Consider the following 18,075-nt stretch of genomic DNA (forward strand, 5'->3'; position numbering starts at 1 on the left):
ATCCACTACCTTATTCCTCATCAAACATCTTTGTCAGTTCCTGAAACCACACCCTACCCTCCTCATCCAAGTCATTTATAAAAACTACAAAGTGCAGAGGCCCAAGAACAGAGCCCTGTGGGACCCCACTCAACATTGACCTCCAGGCAGAATACAACCATTCTCTGCCTTCTGTCAGTCAGCCAATTCTGAATCCAGATAGCCAAATCTCCCTGTATCCCATACGTCCTGACTTTATGAATGAGCCTACCATGGGAAACCTTATCAAATGCCTTGCTGAAGTCCACGTACACCACATCTACAGCTCAACCATCGTTGATCTGTCTTGTCACCTCCTCAAAGAACTCAATAAGATTTATGAGGCATGATCTGCCCCTCACAAAGCCGTGCTGACTGCCTGTAATCACACAATGCTTTGCCAAATAGTCATAAATCCTATCCCCCAGAATTCTTTCCACAACTTTGCTGACCACAGACGTGAGACTGACTGGTCTGTAATTGCCAGGGATTTCCCTATTACCCTTCTTGAAAAGGGAACAACATTCACCTCCTTCTAATCCTTCGGTACGACTCCCGTGGAGAGTGAGGAAGCAAAGATCCTCACCAATGGCGTGGCAACCTCCTTTCTCGCTTCCCGGAGCAGCCTGGGATAAATCTGGTCTTGCTCTGGGGACATATGAATCTTAATGTTCTCCAAAATTTCCAGCACATCATCTTCATCAATCTTGATCTGGTCAAGCCTGTATCCCAGCTCCTCAAAGTTCTCATTCACAACAAGGCCCCTTTCCTTGGTGAAAACCGAAGCAAAAAACTCATTTCAGGCTTCCCCTAAAACTATGAGAGACATGGATAGTGTGGATAGTTGATTCTCGTTCCCAGGCTGGAACTGTCAAATTCTCAGGGGCATAGGTTTAAGACGAAAGTGGAAAAGTTGAAAGGAGATGTGTGTATTTTTATACAGAGGGTGTTAGGTGTCTGGATGATGCTGTTGAGGGAGGTGGTAGAAGCAGACATGATGGTAAGGTGTAACAGGCTTTTAGACAGACAGGGAATAGAGGGATACAGTCTCCATGGTGGCTCAGTGGTTAGCACTACTGCCTCACAGTGCCAGGGACCCAGGGTTCAATTCCCACCTTAGGCGACTGAATGTATGGAGTTTGCACATTCTCCCCGTGTCTGCGTGGATATCCTCTGGGTGCTCCGGTTTCCTCCCACAGTCCAAAGATGTGCAGGTTAGGTGAATTGGCCATGCTAAATTGCCCGTAGTGTTGGATGCATTAGTCAGGGGTAAATGTAGGCAAATAGGTCTGGGTGGTAGCTTTTCGGAGGGTTGGTGTGGACTTGTTGGGCCGAAGGGCCTGTTTCCACACTGTAGGGAATCTAATCATCTATTTGGAGGCAGATGGTATTAGCATAGAATGGTATCAGAGTCAGTACAAACATAATGAGCTGAAAGGCCTGTTCCTGTGCTATACTGTTTCACATTCTATTGTGCTTGCTATGTGCATATCACGGCATCTGCTGAGATGTGACATGAAATATACCCTCCGTTTCAAAGTGTGACCTCAATAATGATTGCCCTTATGGCCCTCCATCATGAACATGATTATCTAAACATATTACTAGTCCTTTTTGTCCATATGTACATTGTGGAAAAACATTGATACATAAAGTGAAGACTTAATTATTTGAATAATATATCACTGCTCATTGAGGCAATGTTTTCTCTCCTTCCAATAGATTTGTAAATCTCTTACCCGTTTAACAGAAAGATCCATGGTGATAATTGGTGTTGGCACCTGCAATTCAAACAAATGCCCCAGTTACTCTAAGCTCAATAATATTCTCGTGATACACATACACATGTAATCCCCAAATATAACTTCAATGTAAAAATCACAAAATGTACATTCTTACCTTAAAAACATGGAGCTCCTCTAACACCACTTCCTCCATTGTTTCAGTTTCCTCATTGTAAATTGTAATAATTTTTAACACTATTCCTGCATCTGTGCAAAGGAAAAAGGCTTCCGTAAATAGTTGCAAGCAATTCATCTTTAATGTTCTGCAGGAAAATTAACAGTTTTAATGTGCTCTGGAAATATTCCCCCAATTTGAAATATTCCTCACCTAAGAGGTGCTGAACATGGCACTGGGTCAGGATCTGCTCTGTGTCTGCTCTTGTTCTGATTGTTCTCACCCTGAGTTGGATCCTATTGACTAACCTTAGGTGGGAGGCCCTTTGCAATATTCTAATTGGTCTTCGATGATTGCATGTTGTATGCGCTCTCTTTGTTGTGCTCCAATCAAGGGTCATTAAAGACTCTGGAAGCCGCTCACTAAACTACCAAAGTTAAATTCTTTAAACATTTTTGGGACTAGAAGCAGTATTTATTTTTCTGGGATCTAGAACCACTGTATATGTTTCATTCATTCCCAGCCTCCAGCCAATCAACTTCGTATCAGATGATATCCCAGCTTCCTCATACACTGACCACAATCAAATATCCTGAGGTGGTAACATCACCCATTAGCAGGATGTTTAATTGTAACTTAGAATAAATTAAACAAAATTTGCATCAGTTGGCCTGAATTTTCTATTTTGTAATCACAATCTGAATTAATGAGCGAAGTAGCTCACTGAAAGGACCTAAACTTGCGATTACAATAAGACTCTTAGCTTTGGAACAGAATTCGGCTCACTGAGTCTGCTCCAACATTCGATCATGGCTGATATGTCTCTCAGCCCCATTCTCCTGCAGTCTCCCTCATACAAATTGCAGAATTTATATTTCTGCTATAGAATCTGCATTAAGATTTCACAGAATCACAGAGTGGTCACAGCAGAGAAAGAGTCCATTTGGCCCATCATGCCTGCACCTGTTCAATTACCTCATGCCTACTTTGTGTCAATCTCCTGCCTTTTTACCATAGCCCTGCATAACATTTCTATCCATGAAACCATCCAATGTCTGTAATTGAACTTGCCTCCAACACATTCCCAGGCAGTGTACTCCAAATCCTACCGACTCACTGTGTGAAAATAAGTTTTTCTCATGTCACCCTTGCTTCATTTGCACATTACTTTAAATATATGGCCTCTTGTTCTTGTCCCCCCTTTCAACTCAAAGAACAGGAGGATTTTCACTGAATTGATATCGAGGCTGCTGTTAGCTATGTTCCAAAAGATGCAAAGAGGAACATTTTCTACAACTTGCCTTCCACCGTAACATAATTTCTAAGCATGTTCATTTAATTTGGTTACCTGTGCCAATGAATAAGACATCATATTCACCATCTTCAGCATCAACACGGTCAACCACTAACTGCTTCAGATTGTGTTTTCCATCTGTCCTTAACAACACTGGTCTCTCATGTACAGGATGGACTGATTGGTACATAATGGGATGACTACGGACAAAGCGAAGGACATCGTCTGGGTAATCTTTTGTCGAACGATATTTACCGCCAGGAGGTGCATTAATCTGACTAGCACACTGTAACAGAGAACAAAACCATTCTCAATTGTTCTATCAAATTGGAACACATTAATTCACTTTGGTTTAATCTATCAATTCTGAAAAAGAGCCATTGGACCTGAAATGTTAACTCCGAATTCTCTCCACAGATACTACCAGATCTGCTGAGCTTTTCCAGCAATTTCTGTTTTTGATATATTAGTTCAAAATTCCAGCTGCTTTGTACACAATGTCTCAGCAAGATAAACTATACAAACATTTTATTACAAATTGCATGAAACTAGAATTACAAACAAAAATTCACGTGTGTTTGAAATAACACAAGGAATAGCTGCTGAACAAATTGTTTCAAAGCAGAACAATCTCTTCGAGCTACTGGACATTAAAATCATACCAGAGAGCATCATCGTTATAATGGAGCCATTAGTCAATGTTACTCTTCCAGAATCGAACATTCTCTGCTGTTGTGGTGAGCTCAGAAATTTTATAGGATTGTCTCATTGATCATTGTGCAAGATTCCATTTGGATAGAGTGCTGAATTTGACACACCAAATGGTCCCAGATCTGATTCAAACTGTCTGGTGAGTTTACATTTTGAAATTAGATAAATAAAACAAAGAACTGCATATGCTGGAGATCTGAAACAAACAGAAATATTAATTCTTAGAGAAACTCAGCAGGTCCAGCAGCATGTGTGGAGAGAGAGCAGAATTAACTTTGAGTCCAGAACTACATTTCCTCAGATTGGTAGCTGGCATTGTCCAATCAGATCTTCTAGATTAAAACGTGCAGAAAACTGACCTTGAGTTAGCTCACCTGGTTTGTAGACATTGATTGGTATATCAGGAATAAAAGAATGACTAGGGTAAGATTTGGACCAATAATAGTAGTGGTAAGTTTGTGTGGAATCTGAGAACATAGGGGAAGCACTTAATGAATACTTTTCATCAGTATTCACATTGGAAAAGGGCAATGTTAGTGAGAATACGGAGATAGAGGCTAAAAGATCAAATGGGATTGAGGTTGACAAGGAGGAGCTTTTAGCAATTTTAGCACTGTGCCACCGTGGGTGGCACGGTGGCACAGTGGTTAGCATTGCTACCTCACAGCGCCAGAGACCCGGGTTCAATTCCCGACTCAGGCGACTGACTGTGTGGAGTTTGCATGTTCTCCCCGTGCCTGCGTTTCCTCCGGGTGCTCCGGTTTCCTCCAAAGATGTGCGGGTCAGGTGAATTGGCCATGCTAAATTGCCCGTAGTGTTAGGTAAGGGGTAAATGTAGGGGTATGGGTGGGTTGCGCTTCGGTGGGTCGGTGTGGACTTGTTGGGCCGAAGGGCCTGTTTCCACACTGTAAGTAATCTAATCTAATCAAGATCTAAAAATAGATAAGACTCCTGGGTCAGAAGGGATTTATCCTCGGATTCTCTGGGAAGCCTCGGAGGAGATTGAAGAGCCTTCGGCTTTGATCTTGATGCCATCATTGTCAACACGAGTAGTGCTAGAAGACTGGAGAATAGCAAATGTTGCTCCCTTGTTTACGAAGGTAGGTTGGACAACTCTGGTAATTATAGGCCAGTGAGCCTTACTTCAGTTGTGGGTAAGGTGTTGGAAAAGGTTATAAGGCTTTATAATAATCTGGAAAGGAACAATTTGATTAGGGACAGTCAACACGGTTTTGTGAAGGGTAGGTCATGCCTCACAAACCTTATTGAATTCTTTGAGAAGGTGACAAAACAGGTGGATGAAGGTAAAACAGTTGATGTGGTGTATATGGACTTCAGCAAGGTGTTTGATAAGGTTCCACATTGTAGGCTATTACACAAAATATGGAGTTTCGGGATTGAGGGTGATTTAGTGGTTTGGATCAGAAATTGGCTAGCTGAAAGAAGACAGAGGATGATGGTTGATGGGAAATGTTAATCATGGGGTTCAGTTACTAGTGGGGTACTGCAAGGATCTGTTTTGAGGCCACTGCGTTTATCAATTTTATAAATGATCTGGATGTGGGTATAGAAGGATGGGTTAGTAAATTTGCGGTTGACATTAATGTCGGCAGAGTTGTGGATAGTGCTGAAGGATGTTATGGGTTACAGAGGGACATGGATAAGATGCAGAGCTGAGCTGAGAAGTGGCAAATGTGGAAAAGTGAGGTAGTTCACTTTTGTAGAAATAACAGGAATGCAGAGTACTGGGCTAATGGTAAAATTTTTGGCAGTGTAGATGAACAGAGAGATCTTGGTGTCCAGGTGCATAAATCCCTGAAAGTTGCCACCCAGGTTTTTAGGGTTGTTAAGAAAGCATATCATGTGTTGGTGTTTATTGGTAGGGGGATTGAGTTTCGGAGCCACAAGATCATGCTTCAGCTGTACAAGACACTAGTAAGATCATACTTGGAGTATTGTGTACAGTTCTGGTCAGCACATTATAGGAAGGATGTGGAAGATTTGGAAAGGGTTCAGAGGAGATTTACCAGGATGTTGCTTGATATGGAGGGGTCTTATAAGGAAAGGCTGAGGGAACTGAGGCTGTTTTCGTTGGAGAGAAGAAGGTTAAGAGGATCACTTAATCGAGACGTATAAGATAATCAGAGGGTTAGATAGGCTGGACAGTGAAAGCCTTTTTCATTGGATGGTGAAGGCTAACATGAGGGAATGTAGCTTTAAATTGAGGAGTGATAGATGAAGGACATATATCAGAGGTAGTTCTGTATTCGGAGTGTAGTAGGGGCGTGGAATGGCCTGCCTGCAATAGTAGTAGTCTTGCCGGTGTTAAGGGCATTTAAATGGGCATTGGACGTATAAATGGACAATGATGGAATGGTGTAGGCTAGATGGGCATCAGATTAATTTCACAGGTCAGCGCAATGTTGAGGGCTGCAGGGTTTGTACTGTGCTGTAATGTTCTATGTTCTATGATTCACACTGAAGGATTTCCATTTGGAACATTCTAAGTTAAATGATGTTTTAATATTTGGATTTGACCAAGAGCAGCCTTGGTGTATGTGGAGGATAAGTGAGGTTAAATAGAAGGGTGAGCTGTCACCAGAGACAGTACCTGCTGATTATCAGTCAACATCCAGATTACATCTGGGTGTGGAGGAGAAGGACAGGATAGCAGGGAGCACACACTACTGTTACTGAGTGTCTGTGGTGGAGGGTGTGAATGTTTATGAATGTGGAGCCAATCCAGTGGGCTGCTGTGTCCGAGATGATGTCAAGCTTCTTGAGTGTTTTGGGGGCTACACCCATCCCAGCAAGTAGGGAGTATTCCATCACACTCCTGACTTGTGCCTTGTAGATATTGGACAGTTTTTCCCCAGTCAGGAGATGAGTTATTCGTCACAGTATTCCTAGCCTCTGATCTATTCTTGGGGCCACTATATTTATCTGGTGAATCCAGTTGAAATTCTGGTGAATGGTCAGCCCCAAGATTTTGATAGTGAGAGATTTGGTGATGGTGTTTTTTTATTGAAAATGGTTATTATCTGGCATTTATGTGGCACAAAGTTTCTTTGCCACTTATCAGCCCAAGCCTGGGTGATTTTCCAATTGAGCACCCAAAACAGGATTTTATGGAATTGAAACTGGACCAAGTGGTAACAATAAGTAACATGAATAAAGACTGATGCAAAGCTACTCAAGGGACAATTACCAGATTGGTGTGTGCTGGACCAGAAAGGTTACCGGATGAGAGAGGGCTGGTTAGGGAGGTACAATCTGGAAATACTGTTGGTCTCATTGCGTTGCTAAAAAAGACTGGTGACAGAGGGTCGTCACTGAATTTAGTCAAAAATATCTTACTGTGGTTTCATCCTGCTCTGACACTGAGAGACAGCAAGATGATTTCATTTCCCATCATGATGTATACAGAGTGTCGTTATTGCATCATACACTCAAACATACCAGTTTACACTGCACCTCCCCCACCTCTCTGATTCCATTGATTGTATTAAAGCTTAGACATGGATAGATCAGATACAAGGCAGGACCCAGTCTCTAAATTCCCAGATATGGAATGGTGCCTCTACAGATTAACAGGGCATTCCCAATATCCATATTCCCTAGATGCTTTGTAGTATCATCATTACCTTTAATGGGAATCATATCTGTTTGCTTCTTGACAAATTCTTACATCTGCTCAGAATTCACTGCACAAGCCCAGACACTTCATTTAGATATATAAACGAGAGGTTTTCACCCCATCTGTTTGGATCTGATCCCAGAAGTGAAATAACATCTTATTAAGCCATTGAACCATCATTTTCTCCACCCTGAAAACAAAATGTAATGTTTCTGACATGTAATTACATGCTTTAGGCAGAGCACTTTTACAGCTGTAAGCCATTCACCAGTGCTGGTTTGGTACTGTTTTCCTTTTACAAGTCTTGTTCGGGTGGAGGTCACTATTGGAGGGTTACATTCTAACCTCCAGTTACATTATGCATGTTTTGAGAGGATACATTAGTCAGGACCTGTTCAGGTCAAAGTCAAAAGATTTATTTTCATTTCATCTTCCTGATTATTAAATGCAATAAATCTCAATAAATTTGATTCCAAATAAGAATTGGCTTCTGTGAAATTCAGTGATCCTGAGCTGTAAACGTAATATTTTGCAATATAAGACCAACTCAAAAACATGGCAATTTCCTTCTCCTCACAACCTCTGATAGGGGCCTCTCCTCCATTTGGTCCTCTACTACGATTGGTAGTTCAGGTCAAACTCCAAGGAAAGGAGGGGAATTAAAGCAGCATCTATCAAAGGTATGGCTTATTGTACTGATACTCCATCACTGTTCTACTGAAAAGCCAGTTACATCTAAGAAACAGAAATATCATTCATACTGAAATGTGACATTCAAGGATATGTTTGATTATGCATTCAAAAGCTCAATCAAGAGTGAGACTTTTGAAAAGGTAGGAAGTTATTCAATGATTTTTAAAAATCAACATTATCTAATGTTCACTCAATTTAATTAACATAATGTTTCAACATTTTCCTATTTCCCCTGGAACCTCAGTACAGTATCAGACAGCTGGGGAACTCTCTCATTGTCATTGTGTTTTTCTTTCAAGAGAAGGTGTGATCGAATGTTCAATGGTCATCTGCCGCAGACTGCAGAATCTCTGATGGAACATTGACCAGAATCAGTTTCAATTACTCAAAGACAAATTAATATTTTAGGGAGAAATATCTTTCCAATTTCTCAGTAAAAAACAAAATCAAACTGGTGAATATGTTCTCTTTCTGGAGAAATACAATTCCTGCTTCAGCAGCTTTTATTGAAGAATGGATAAAGCTCCCAGTGAGAACAAATCTGTTCTGATGATGTATGTGGTAGTTTCAGGTTTGGCTGACTCTCATTGGGATATGTGGAGACTCTTACCGATCCTGAATGATAATCTTTTCATTTCAACATGATTCTTAAACTGAGTTCCAGTCAAAACTGTATAAACGTGAGGTGTGATTGTCAGGGATACCACACTGACTGAGAAACTGGTCATTCCATGTAATGTACCAACAGCTTCCCAAATGTGGACTTCCGGCATATATCATCTGGGTACGTTTGAAGGGCAGGAGCCATGAGAACAGGAGAGGAAAGGGGAATGACCTCTTTCCATGAACTGAATCTTAAAGGATTAGGAGGATTACACATAGTTACTGTTAACCCAATAATACTGGGTAATTAACCCATTTGAACATACAACGGTGCATTTGAACACATTCTGTTCTTGGCATTGTTTCTTATTGAAGGAACCCTTTCGTGGTTAAAGAATTTCACAAAAGTCTTTCTTTGAATTATAAATGAGATGATTCTACAACCTGTAAAACTAGTGGCAGTGTGGGAAAGGACATTCTCTGCATCCTCATGAATATTTAAGCTGCTCACTTTGATTTCCTTCGGTCAGTGCTGAAAGCATACTGTGCATTTCTTTTTGGAACAATGCAGTTTCTAGTGAGGTATTTATAACTCACCACCACATTGACTAGCAAACCTCTACTTACCTTACCGCTGAACTTCCTCCAAAGTGGTGAAAACAGAATTTTAAAAAAAGTGAATTGACACATCAATGAGTGTTATTTATTGCCCATTTGGCCTTTACACATTGAGTACATTATCGGTACGAAGTAACTGAACATCAGCTAACGTGATGATTTAGTTTCAGAGGGAAGTGAACAGCATGGGAAGTAGAAGATCTTCTTTCAGTGAAGCTGTAGCAATTTTTATCTGCAAAGTTTTGTCAAATATTTAGGGAATTACATATTTTAGCATTTTACTCAAACAACTTATCTGTTTTACAGACTATTGGTACAAATTCTTAGTCAACACAGGTTTATAGTTCTTGTCAACAATCTGATGAAAACTTTCATTGGAAAACTAAGAGAAATGCTTAATTAAGCAATAATGCATTTCCCTTCAGAATCATCCAGTGATTTTATGGAACAGTTCACACATTGAGGACGAACATTGGAGTGTTATTGACAGTTTTTCAATTCTCTCTAACAGAGTATTAAACGAGCTGGGGGTGGGGGAATGATAATATTGTCTTTTCTGTGTATCCTGGGCAATGGTCATTATTGCCAGGAACAACTTTATTTAATAATAATCCAGATATGATGAATTATGATCAGGATATTGTTTTTGCAAACTTGTTTTTGTTCACAGGTTACCAGGTTGCCATTTGTGACATTTCATGTTGATACTTCAGTGGTCTTCATATTTTCGGTGGCAGTTGCAGTGGGAGGAGCGACAGCGAGGACCAGGGGCCTGACGGGAAGATAAACGTAAAGTATAAAAACTTGCCCCGCGTCTCGGTGGAGTGCAGGCTGAGCAGAAGCAGACACAGGACTGCTGCCTAAGGTTATATATTTGGGCGGTTGCTTTACCTGAAATATTACTCAGGTAATGTCTCCCACCCATCCTCCTCTAACCAAAAAAACGGTTCTGTGCGCCAGTTGGTGAGGTGACTAGTTTTTTTTGTAGTTGTCAATAGTCACGTTGGAAATTTGGAATAATGGGAATGGAGGTTAGGGCAGCTGAATGTTGTTCCTGCAGAATGTGGGAGGTAAAGGTCACCACTAATGTCCCTGCTGACTACATCTGTGGGAAATGCACCCAATTCCAGCTCCGCAAAAACTGCATTAGGGAACTGGAGCTGGAACTGAATTAACTTCGGATCATTCGGGAGGAAAAGGAGTTTATTGAAAGGAGTCACAGGGAGGTCGACATACCTCAGGTACATGAAAAAGGTGGATGGGTTACAGTCAAGGGACAGAAAGTGAACCCGGCAGGCAGTGCAGGGATCCCCTGTGGTGGTTCCCCTCAACAACATGTATACCGCTTTGGGTACTGTTGGGATGACGACTTATCAGGTGTAAGCAAAGGGGCACAAGTCTCTGGCACAGAGTCTGTCCATGTTGCTGAGAAGGGGAGGGGGAAGAGGAGCAGAGCATTAGTCTTTGGGGACTCCATAGTTAGGGGGACAGATAGGAGGTTTTGTGGGGACAAGAGAGACTCCCTGTTGGTGTGTTGCCTCCCAGGTGCTAGGGTCCTTGACGTCTCTGATCATTTTTCCGGGATAATTGAGGAGGAGGGGGAGAGCCCCAAGTTGTGGTCCACATAGGCATCAATGACATAGGTAGGAAGAGAGATGGAGATTTAAGGCAGGAATTAAAGAAGCTAGGGTGGAAGCTTAGAGCGAGAGAAAACAGAGTTGTTATCTCTGTTTTGTTGTCCGTGCCACGGGCTAGTGAGATGAGGAACAGGGAGAGTGCGGAGCTGAACATGTACAAGAATGGTGCAGTGGAGGTGGTTTTGGATTCCTGGGGAAGGTGGGACCACTACAACAGGATAGTCTTCTACTGAACCAGAGGGGTACCAATATCTTTGAGGGGAAATTTGCTAATACCCTTCAGGAAGATTGAAACTAATTCAGGAGGGGGATGGGAACCTAATTTGTAGTTTTAGTATACAGGAAGTTGAGAGCAGTGAGGTCAGAAATAAGGTTTCAAGGTCGCAAGAGGGCACTGGCAAGCAAGAAGTTAGTTTGAAATGTGTGTACTTCAATGCCAGGAACATCTGGAATAAGGTGGGTGCACTTGCAGCATGGGTTGTTACCTGGGATTGTGATGTTGTGGCAATTTCAGAGAAATGGATAGAGCAGGAACAGGAATGATTATTTCAGGTTCCAGGATTTAGATGTTTCAGTAAGAACAGAAAAGATGGTAAGAGGGGTGGTGTGACATTGTTAGTAAAGGACATATTACGGTAGCAGAAACGACGTTTGAAGAATTGCCTACTGAGGTTAGAAACAGAAAAGGAGAGGTCACACTATTGGGAGTTTTCTATCAACCTCCAAATAGTTCTAGAGATGTAGAGGAGAGGATTGGAAAGATGATTCTGTATAGGAGCGAGAGTGACAGGGTAGTTGTTAGGGGGGACTGTAACTTTTCATGTTTGACTGGGAATACCATAGTTCAAGTAGTTTAGATAGGTCAGTTTTTGTCCAATGTATGTAGGAGGGTTTCCTGACGCAGTATATAAACGGGCCAAAGAGGGGTGATGCATATTGAATTTGGTACTGGGGAATGAACCCGGTCAAATGCTAGATTTGGAGGTAGGTGAGCACTTTTGTGATAGTGACCACAATTCAGTTATGTTACTTTAGCAATGGAAAGGGATAGGTATATATCGCAGGGCAACAGTTATAGCTGAGGGAAAGGTAATTACAATGTGATTAGGCAAAATGTAGGATGTATAGGATGGGGAAGGAAACTGCATGGGATGGACACAATTGAATGTGATGCTTAATCAAGGAACAGCTACTGCGTTTCCTTGATAAGTATGTACCTGTCAGGCAGGGACGAAGTTGTCAAGGAGGGAGCCATGATTTACTAAAGATGTTGAAGTCTGCTTCTGTTAGGATGAGAGATGAAGGCTTAGTTAGGGTGCTTGAGAGTTACCAGTTAGTTAGGGAAGACCTAAAGAGAGAGCTAAGAAAAGCCAGGAGAGGACATGAGAAGTTGTTGGTGGAGAGGATCAAGGAAAACCCAAAGGCATTCTATAGGTATACCAGGAATAAACAAAATGACGAGTATAATATTAGGGTCAAACAGGCATAGTAGGGGAAGTTGTGCATGGAGTCAGAGAAGAAAGGAGAAGCACTAAATGAACATTTTTCATCAGTATTCACACTGCAAAAAGACAATGTTGTTGAGGAGAATACTGTGATACAGACTACTAGACTAGATGGGATTGAGGTTCTTAAGGAGGAGGTGTTAGCAATTCTGCAAGGTGTGAAAGTGGATAAATCCCCTGGACCAGGTGGGATTTAACCTAGGATTTTCTGGGAAGCCAGGGAGGAGATTGCAGAGCCTTTGGCATCTATCTTTACGTCATCATTGTCAACAGGAATAGTGCCAGAAGACTGGAGGATAGCAAATGTTGTTCCCTTGTTCAAGAAGTGGAGTAGAGACAACCCTGGTCATTATAGACCAGTGAGCCTTACTTCGGCTGTGGGTAAAGTGTTAGAAAAGATTATAAGAGAGAGGATTTATAATCATCTAGAAAGGAATAAGTTGATTAGGGATGGTCAACATGGTTTTGAGAAGGGTAGGTCGTGCCTCACAAACCTTATTGAGCTCTTTGAGAAGTGACCAAACAAGTGGATGAGGGTAAAGCAGATGATGTGGTGCTTATGGATTTCAGTAAGGAGTTTGATAATGTTCCCCACAGAAGGCGATTGCAGAAAATACAGAGTTTTGGGATTGAGAGTGATTTAGCTGTTTGAATCAGAAATTGGCTAGCTGAAAGAAGTTAGAAATTGGTGCTGGATGGGAAATGTTCATCCTTGAGTTCAGTAACTGGTGGTATACTGCAAGGATCTGTTTTGAGTCCACTGCTGTTTGTCATTTTGATAAATGACCTAGATGAGGGGGTAGAAGGATGGGTTAGTAAATTTGCAGATGACACTAAGGTTGGTGGAGTTGTGGATAGTGCTGAAGAATGTTGTAGGTTACAGAGAGACATAGATAAGCTGCAGAGCTGGGCTGAGAGGTGGCAAATGGAGTTTAATGCAGAAAAGTGTGAGGTGATTCACTTTGGAAGGAGTTATAGGAATGCAGAGTAGTGGGTCAATGGTATGATTCTTGGTAGTGTAGATGAACAGAGAGATCTTGGTGTCCGGGTACATAGATCCCTGAAAGCTGCCACCCAGGTTGATAGGTTAGTTAAGAAGGCATATGGTCTGTTAGCTTTTCTTGGTAGAGGGAGTAAGATTTGGAACTATGAGATCATGCTGCAGCTGTACAAAACTCTGATGCGGCCACACTTGGAGTATTGCATGCAGTTCTGGTCACTGCATTATAGGAAGGATGTGGAAGCTTTGGAAAGAGTTCAGAGGAGATTTACTCAGATGTTGCCTGGTTTGGAGGGAAGGTCTTATGAGAAAACGCTGAGGGACTTGAGGCTATATTCGTTTGAGAGAAAGTTGAGAGGTGACTTAATTGAGACATATAAGATAATCAGAGGGTTAGATAGGGTGGACAGGGAGAGCCTTTTTCCTTGGATGGTGATGGCTAGCACAAGGGGACATAGCTTTAAATTGAGGGGTAATAGATATAGGACAGATGTCAGGGGTAATTTCTTTACTCAGAGAGAAGTAGGGGCGTGGAACATTCTGCCTGCAACAGTCATAGACTCACTGACTTTAAAGCATTTAAATGGTCATTGGTCGGACATATGGATGAAAATGGAATCGTGTAGGTCAGATTAGTGTAGGTCAGATTGGTGTAGGTCAGATTGGTTTCACAGGTTGGCACATCAAGTGCCAAAAGGCCTGTTCTGTACTGTAGTGTTCGATGATTTGTATTCCTTGATACAAGTCACTTCAGTTCAGAGATTGTGCTGAAGTGATGGTTTATCAAATGAAGAAACGTTAAAGAAACTGGACTTGCAATCACTGGGGTTGTGGAAGAGGCGACTGGATTGAAACATAAAACCTTGAGGGGTCTGACAGGGTAGATGTACAGAGGAAGCTTCCTCTTGTGGGAGCACCTAGAATCTGGGATCATTGTTTAAAAATCTGTGATTTCTCAATTAGAACAGTGGTACAGTATTTTGTTTTTTTCTCAGAGATTCATTAGATTAGATTAGGTTCTCTACAGTATGGAACCTACAGTATGGAACCATGCCATTTGGTCCAACAAGGCAGCACTGAACATCTGAAGAGTCACCCATTAAGACCCATTCCCCTACCCAATATTTGCCTCTAACAAATGCACCTAACACTACAGGCAATTTAGCATGGCCAATCCACTTAATCTGCACATCTTTGAACTGTGGGAGGAAACTGGAGCACCCAGAGGAAACCCACGCAGACACGGAGAGAATGTGCAAACTCCACAGACAGTTGCCCAAGGCAGGGATTGAACCCGGATCCCTAGCCCTGTGAGGCAGCAGTGCTAACCACTGAGCTACCATGCTGTCTCATGATTCTTTGGAATTCCCTTCCTGAAAATGTGGTGGAAGTAAAGTCCTTGAATATTTTAAGATGGATCACTTCTTGTTAAGAAACATGGCAAAAGATTATGAGATATTAGTGTGATTGGAGAGTTGAGGTTCAGCCATGATCTCATTGAATGGAGGGTCTGAATAACCTATTTGAACTCCTACTCCTGATTCATATTGTACCGACTGTAGTGGGTTCATCCGGGTAGACTAAATAGAATATGAGTTCCCTGATTGAGGTTGTTAATCTGAGCCAATCAGAGACCCTGGCTGACAGATATAAACAAGAGTATCACACACACATAGATGCTTAAAATAAACAGGAGTGACAGGGGTTCCATTCATTCTGAGAGCTGGCTCTGAAGGAGCTGAATCAGTGTGAAAGACTGTCCAAATGTAAATAAAGGGCTTGTCGGTGATGGGTTAGTGGCCTCTGTTGAGTTATTTCATGTGCTCATATGTTCCTTTAATTATGTATTGGGAAGTGTAGAGGCATTGGTTTGTCTAAACGCTGTTCTTTAGCTATTTGACACCATACTCTGACAACAGCCTGAGATAAATTCAATCTGTTTCACAAATTTGGTGTTGCATTTGACCTTTGGGTGAGTTTCTGAGCCAAGATTGTCTATTTCCATTTTTGTAAAACCTGTTGACTTCACCCCAGCTCATCTGCTGCTGAAACCTTCCTTCCTGCTGAATGTGCCCTCACTCAGAGACAGTACTGTTCTTTGGTCAGCCCTTAACCGCTGACTTACACTGGCTCCTGACCAAGCAATAGTTTGATCATCAACATTCTCATTCTTGACCCCCAAATATCTCCAGGACCACACCCCTTCCTGTCTCTCCAATCTCTCCAGCTTCACAATCCTCCAAATCCTTCACAAAGGCATTTTACACTGATGTGAGGAATAAGAGAATGGTCAAAGAAAGAGTAGGGTCTATCAGGGATAGCATAGGGAATTTGTGTGTGGAGTCTGAGGAGGTACGGGGAGCCCTAAATGAGATTTTTGCTCCTGTCTTTATGAAAGAAACGAACTTTGTAGTGAATGAAACCTTTGAAGAGCAGGTGTGCATGCTGGAATGGATAGAGATAGAGGAAGCTGGTGTGCTGAAAATTTTGTCAAACATTAAGATTGACAAGTCGCCAGGCCCAGACCAGATTTGTCTTCGGTTGCTTTAGGAAACGAGAAATGCAATTGCTTCGCACTTGCGAAGATCTTTGCATCCTCGCTCTCGACTGGAGTCGTACCTGAGGACTGGAGAGAGGCAAATGTAATTCCTCTCTTCAAGAAAGGAAATAGGGAAATTCCCGGCAATTACAGACCAGTAAGTCTCACGTCTGTCGTCTGCAAGGTGTTAGAAAGGATTCTGAGGGATAGGATTTATGACCATTTGGAAGAGCATGGCTTGATTAAATGCAGTCAACACGGCTTTGTGAGGGGCAGGTCATGCCTCACAAAGCTTATCGAGTTCTTTGAGGATGTAACTAGAAAAGTTGATGAGGGTCGAGCTGTGGATGTGGTGTATATGGACTTCAGCAAGACATTTGATAAGGTTCCCCATGGTAGGCTCATTCAGAAGGTCAGGAGGAATGGGACACAGGGGAACTTAGCTGTCCAGATACAGAATTGGCTGGCCAACAGAAGACAGCGAGTGGTAGTAGAAGGAAAATATTCTGCCTGGAAGTCTGTGGTGAGTGGTATTCCACAGGGCTCTGTCCTTGGGCCTCTACTGTTTGTAATTTTTATTAATGACTTGGATGAGGGGATTGAAGGATGGGTCGGCAAGTTTGCAGATGACACAAAGATTGGAGGTATCGTTGACAGTATAGAGGGCTGTTGTAGGCTGCAGTGGGACATTGACAGGATGCAGAGATGGGGTGAGAGGTGTCAGATGGAGCTCAACCTGGATAAATGTGAGGTGATGCATTTTGGAAGGTCGAATTTGAAAGCTGAGTACAGGATTAAGGATAGGATTTTGGCAGAGTGGAGGAACAGAGGGATCTTGGTGTGCAGGTATATAGATCCCTTAAAATGGCCACCCAAGTGGACAGGGTTGTTAAGAAAGCATATGGTGTTTTGGCTTTCATTAACAGGGGGATTGAGTTTAAGAGTCGTGAGATCTTGTTGCAGCTCTACAAAACTTTCATTAGACCGCACTTGGAACCATGTGGCCAGATCTGGTCGCCCTATTATAGGAAAGATGTGGATGCTTTGGAGAGGGTTCAGAGGAGGTTTACCAGGATGCTGCCTGGACTGGAGGGCTTATCTTATGAAGAGAGGTTGACTGAGCTCAGACCTTTATCATTGGAGAAAAGAAGGAGGAGAGGGGACCTAATTGAGGTATACAAGATAATGAGAGGCATAGATATAGTCGATAGCCAGAGACTATATCCCAGGGCAGAAATGACTAACACAAGGGGTCATAGTTTTAAGCTGGTTGGAGGAAAGTATAGAGGGGATGTCAGAGGCGGGTTCTTTACACAGAGAGTTGTGAGAGCATGGAATGCGTTGCCAGCAGCAGTTGTGGAAGCAAGGTCATTGGGGACATTGCAGAGACTCCTGGACATGCATATGGTCACAGAAATTTGAGGGTGCATACATGAGGATCAGTGGTCGGCACAACATCGTGGGCTGAAGGGCCTGTTCTGTGCTGTACTGTTCTATGTTCTATCTCTGCACTCCTTGGTTCCTGGTCTCTTAGACTCATACAGCACAGAAACAGAACCTTTGTTCCAACTCATCCTTACCAATCAGGTTTTCTAAACTGAACAAGTCCCATTTGCATGCAGTTGGATCATATGACTCTAAACCTTTCTTATCTATGTACCTGTACAATATCTTTTAAATGGTTGTAATTGTACCAACCTCCACCACTTGCTCTGGCAGTTCATTCCATACACACACCACCCTCTATGTGAAAAAGCCGCCCATTGGGTCACTTATAAATCTTTCTCGTCTCAATTTTGGACTTATGTACTTTGGGGGAAAAGACCTTGGCCATGCAACTTATCACGACCTCTCGAGATTTTAAAAACCTCTACAAAGGTAAAAACAATGACTATAGATGCTGGAAACAAGATTCTGGATT

At 42.2% G+C, this 18,075-nt stretch overlaps 1 protein-coding gene across 1 annotated transcript in view; it reads right to left on the minus strand.

Annotated features, from left to right (window-relative positions):
* Positions 1-18,075, minus strand: part of LOC132826828 (semaphorin-3E-like) — a 328,532-nt gene that overhangs the window by 48,591 nt on the left and 261,866 nt on the right. Inside the window, exons 11-13 of the mRNA XM_060843075.1 lie at positions 3,266-3,497; positions 1,918-2,009; positions 1,758-1,799 (exon numbers count right to left, since the gene is read on the minus strand). Coding sequence (XP_060699058.1) covers positions 1,758-1,799; positions 1,918-2,009; positions 3,266-3,497 — 366 coding nt within the window. The remainder of the gene's footprint in view (positions 1-1,757; positions 1,800-1,917; positions 2,010-3,265; positions 3,498-18,075) is intronic.

The sequence above is a fragment of the Hemiscyllium ocellatum genome, chromosome 23 (assembly GCF_020745735.1).
Source record: "Hemiscyllium ocellatum isolate sHemOce1 chromosome 23, sHemOce1.pat.X.cur, whole genome shotgun sequence".
NCBI lineage: Eukaryota > Metazoa > Chordata > Chondrichthyes > Orectolobiformes > Hemiscylliidae > Hemiscyllium > Hemiscyllium ocellatum.